The 3,613-nt window shown below is 47.1% G+C and overlaps 1 protein-coding gene across 3 annotated transcripts; it reads left to right on the forward strand.

Moving 5' to 3' along the window:
* The first annotated feature begins 291 nt into the window (after positions 1-291).
* On the forward strand, positions 292-3,037 carry LOC117941074 (matrin-3-like). 3 transcript variants are annotated; one of them, XM_034866170.1, is made up of 2 exons: positions 292-386; positions 1,977-3,037. In XM_034866170.1, exon 2 carries the CDS (start codon positions 2,150-2,152, stop codon positions 3,008-3,010), a length of 861 nt encoding a protein of 286 aa, XP_034722061.1. In that variant the 5' UTR covers positions 292-386; positions 1,977-2,149; the 3' UTR covers positions 3,011-3,037. The 3 variants fall into 3 exon arrangements, with proteins under 3 accessions (XP_034722061.1, XP_034722060.1, XP_034722062.1); XM_034866169.1 differs by having other exon boundaries at positions 292-382; positions 1,970-3,037; XM_034866171.1 differs by having other exon boundaries at positions 292-382.
* The last annotated feature ends 576 nt before the right edge of the window (positions 3,038-3,613 follow it).

A 3,613-nucleotide genomic window follows, 5' to 3' on the forward strand; every position in this document is an offset into this window, starting at 1 on the left:
GTCTGTGTGTGTGTGTGTGTGTGTCTGTCTGTCTGTGTGTGTGTGTGTGTGTGTGTGTGTGTCTGAATGTTAACATCAATATCTTAAAGGTTTTAAAAGACACTTCAGTCTTCACAGTCTGTCAATCCAACCAAAACATCGCGACACTTCAGGCTTTCCATTCTGATAAACCTACCAAACTATCGCGACACTTCAGGCTCTACATTGCAATAAACCTACCAAAACATCGCGACACTTCAGGATTTCAATTCTAATTCAATTACCAAAACATCGCGACACTTCAGGCTTCACATTATGATGAACCTACCAAAACATCGCGATACTTTAGTCATAACGTCTTGTGCTTTGGCTAGCGCCATCAGGCTCAGCTAGCAACGCTCAGGTAAGTCTTTATATTCACTAATATAAACTTTATTATACACATTAGTAGTTTGCACACAGCTTTATGTTTTACATACACTTTAGAAGCCTGGAAGTGGAAGTTTCCAAACACGTTAAAGCTAACTAGCCTAGCATTAGCAATGAGAGCCGAGTAACGGCGGATGCTAAAGTTAGCCTCGGCGGTGCGGCCCGGCCTGCCCCTGAACGTGTCTAACTCAGTAGTTATCGGGTTTATTAGTTATGTAGTTTATAAATACATTCGTGTATAAGCATATCTGAATAAGAAAACACGTTCACCGTTTTTGTTTCACTTTAAAAGTTTAAAATTGGGGGATTTTAAGAGAGCTAGCGCCGTTAGCTTAGCTGCTAGCACAACACAGCCACGGTGCCCGTGTTTCACTGGGAATATACACAAATCCAAGGTACTTGTACTTTACTTGAATATTTTCAAGTAGTTCTGCCCCATTTTATATAGCCTATAGATATACAGATATAAATCTCGGAGCTAAATACTTTTACTGCGTTACATTACTACTTTACATCTGAAGTATCTGATTAGATTGCAGTATTTCTGTTATTAGTACTTTTCCTGCATGGAAGTATATGAATACTTTGGTTCAGCATCATGTCTGTATTAAAGAAACAATGTTAAAGGTTAAATCTAGTTTTGTTTCGGTCTAGTTCTCCACTTTTCTTTTTAATAGTTATTGTTATTAAGTCTTTTACATGTATAATTACTGTGTTTATGTATAAGTACTGTGTTTATGTATAAGTACTGTGTTTATGTATAAGTACACGAACAGAGGAACAGACAGAACCCTTCTACAGTTAGAGAAAACAGAGACAAGAGTAATGAAATAACCTTTGCATGAGTTCACCTGTAATAATAATAATAATAATAATAATAATAATAATAATAATAATAATAATAATCCTCACGTTGTTCTTTATAATTCCCCAAAATAAGATGAACTGCTGAATGAGGTCCCAAAAAGTGCTAAAATCAGAGAAGTAGACATAATATCAAAAGGAGCAGGTAGTACACAGACTTACTAGTTATATATTTAGATAGATAAAGTAGATTATCATCATATATATACATATATATATATATATTTATATATATTTATATATATATATGTATGTATGTATGTATCATTGGTCCCATAAGATGGTAATTTGTAGTCTGATGATGGTAGCGAGGCCAAGAATCAGCTCCACATCTCTTCAGACCTCTCTGGGTTCCTCCTCACACTCAATCAGATCCCCCCCCCCCCCCCCCCCTTCTGATCTTAACACTGACTCAAACAGGATCTGGTTTAATTAATCCCAAATCTTCTCAGTTTCTCATTTGCCAGAGACGATGTGTCCATCACATCGTGTCCTCCCTCCTGGTCTGAGGTGGTTTTCAGTCTTTAGAGCCTGTTTCTGTCTCCTTTCCTAGTCTTCTTTAATTGCCCTGTCCTGTCCCAGTCCTCCCGGGCGGACCGGTAATGAGTCCTTTCCTTTCCTTTGCTGTCCATGCTGCCGTGGCCCGGCGCCTCCCCGCTGGCGTCTGAAGACTGTCTCTACCTCCGTTGTGTTTCAGCAGAGAGAAACCCAGAAGAGGACTTCCCCTTCACACTTTTGCACAAGACTGACATTACCTTCTCCAATCCTTAAGCACCAGCTCCGGACCCTCTCTGCTGCCCGCGTCTTTCCTTATCTTGACTCGCCCGTGCTGCTCTGTACTGAAACAGGAAGTGACCCAGCGTCCCTTTGTGGCGTCATGTCCCAGAAGTTGCCGTCGGACGGCGGTCAGAAACACTTCGCCGTGGGCCGGGGGCTCCTCGCCGCCGCAGAGACCTTGAACTTCAGCATGGGGGAGCAGCGGTCCAGCCGGCAGATGGGGGGCATGTCCTCAGGTGTCGGGGTGGGTGGCGGCGACATGGAGGGCCAGGACGGCGGCGCCCAGATGTCCCGGCGTGGCGGCGGCGGCGGCGGCCACATTAGCAACACCATGAAGCTGTTTGCCAGTCTGGGGCTGTCGCCCTCGGACCTGGACGCTCTGGCGGAGATCCCCGAGGAGGACATCAGCGTGGAGACGCTGCCGCGCATCCTCATGCAGTTAAAAAGCCGCAAGGGAGACGCAGGAGAGCGGCGCGGGGCGTCCGTGTCCTCTGACGCCGGGTATCGAGGAGGCAGGGACAGCTGGGACGACGGGCAAATGGGCAGGATGGGCGGTTCTTCACTGGGTCCCGGTTCAGCCCGGGCCCAGTCCTCTGCAGACTTTGGGTACAGTTCCCTGCAGGACACCGCCCCCAGCCGGGACTACGGCCTAAATTACAGCGGTGGCGGCGGGGGGGCTGGGAGCAGAGACAGACCCTTCTCTGAGCTGTCCCACCGAGACTCGTACAGCGGGCTGGGCATGGGCCCGTCGGCGTCCGAGTCCTTTATGCCGAGGAGGAAGGGCTCCCCGTCTAACGGAAAAGTCCAAGACTTCTTGGGAGTCCTGCCCCCCATGTTCCCCCACGTGTGCTCTCTTTGTGACTTTGACGTTCACTCCACCATGGTGAGTACCCAGCAGCCTCCTCCTGTCTTCTTCTGGGGTAATGTTGAGACGCCTGGGCTCAGTCTTCTGTCCCCTTGAGACAGGGCCAGGTGGTAATCATGCTCCCAGTCACCTTACAGCATGTCTCATGTCTCATGTCTCACACCAACACCTGAAGCTCTGCAGCAGTGCACACATGTGGGCCTCTTGGTCCCGGTTTAGAGAGTAAATGGCGTGACATATTCTTTATTAATCTTTACCATCGTCCCCTTGTTGCAGCGTCCAAATTGTCTTCAAACTTGACATTTGCAGCATTTTGTTGTTGCTGTTTCCCAGATGTGAGACTTTATCCTGGAGACGTACGTCCGTTGGTCCAGACTAGTCGTCAGCCAGACATCTTGATTATCTGTCCCCTCCCGGGCAACGTCCTCCAGTCAGATCACACATTCACCTGGAGTGTAAACCCAAAGATGTCCAAATTAAATTCAACTTATGGTTCACACGCTGCGTCGCAGAAGCAGAACTTAGTCTGGAGAGTCTCCTTTAACCCATCACTGTCTGTTGGAACAGAGACAGAGAGACAAAGGAAAGGACATAGAGACCCAAAGAGAGAGGAAAGGACAGAGAGGAAAGGACATAGAGACCCAAAGAGAGAGGAAAGGACACAGAGGAAAGGACATAGAGACCCAAAGAGAGAGGAAA

The sequence above is a fragment of the Etheostoma cragini genome, unplaced genomic scaffold, assembly GCF_013103735.1.
Source record: "Etheostoma cragini isolate CJK2018 unplaced genomic scaffold, CSU_Ecrag_1.0 ScbMSFa_4163, whole genome shotgun sequence".
Lineage (NCBI taxonomy): Eukaryota > Metazoa > Chordata > Actinopteri > Perciformes > Percidae > Etheostoma > Etheostoma cragini.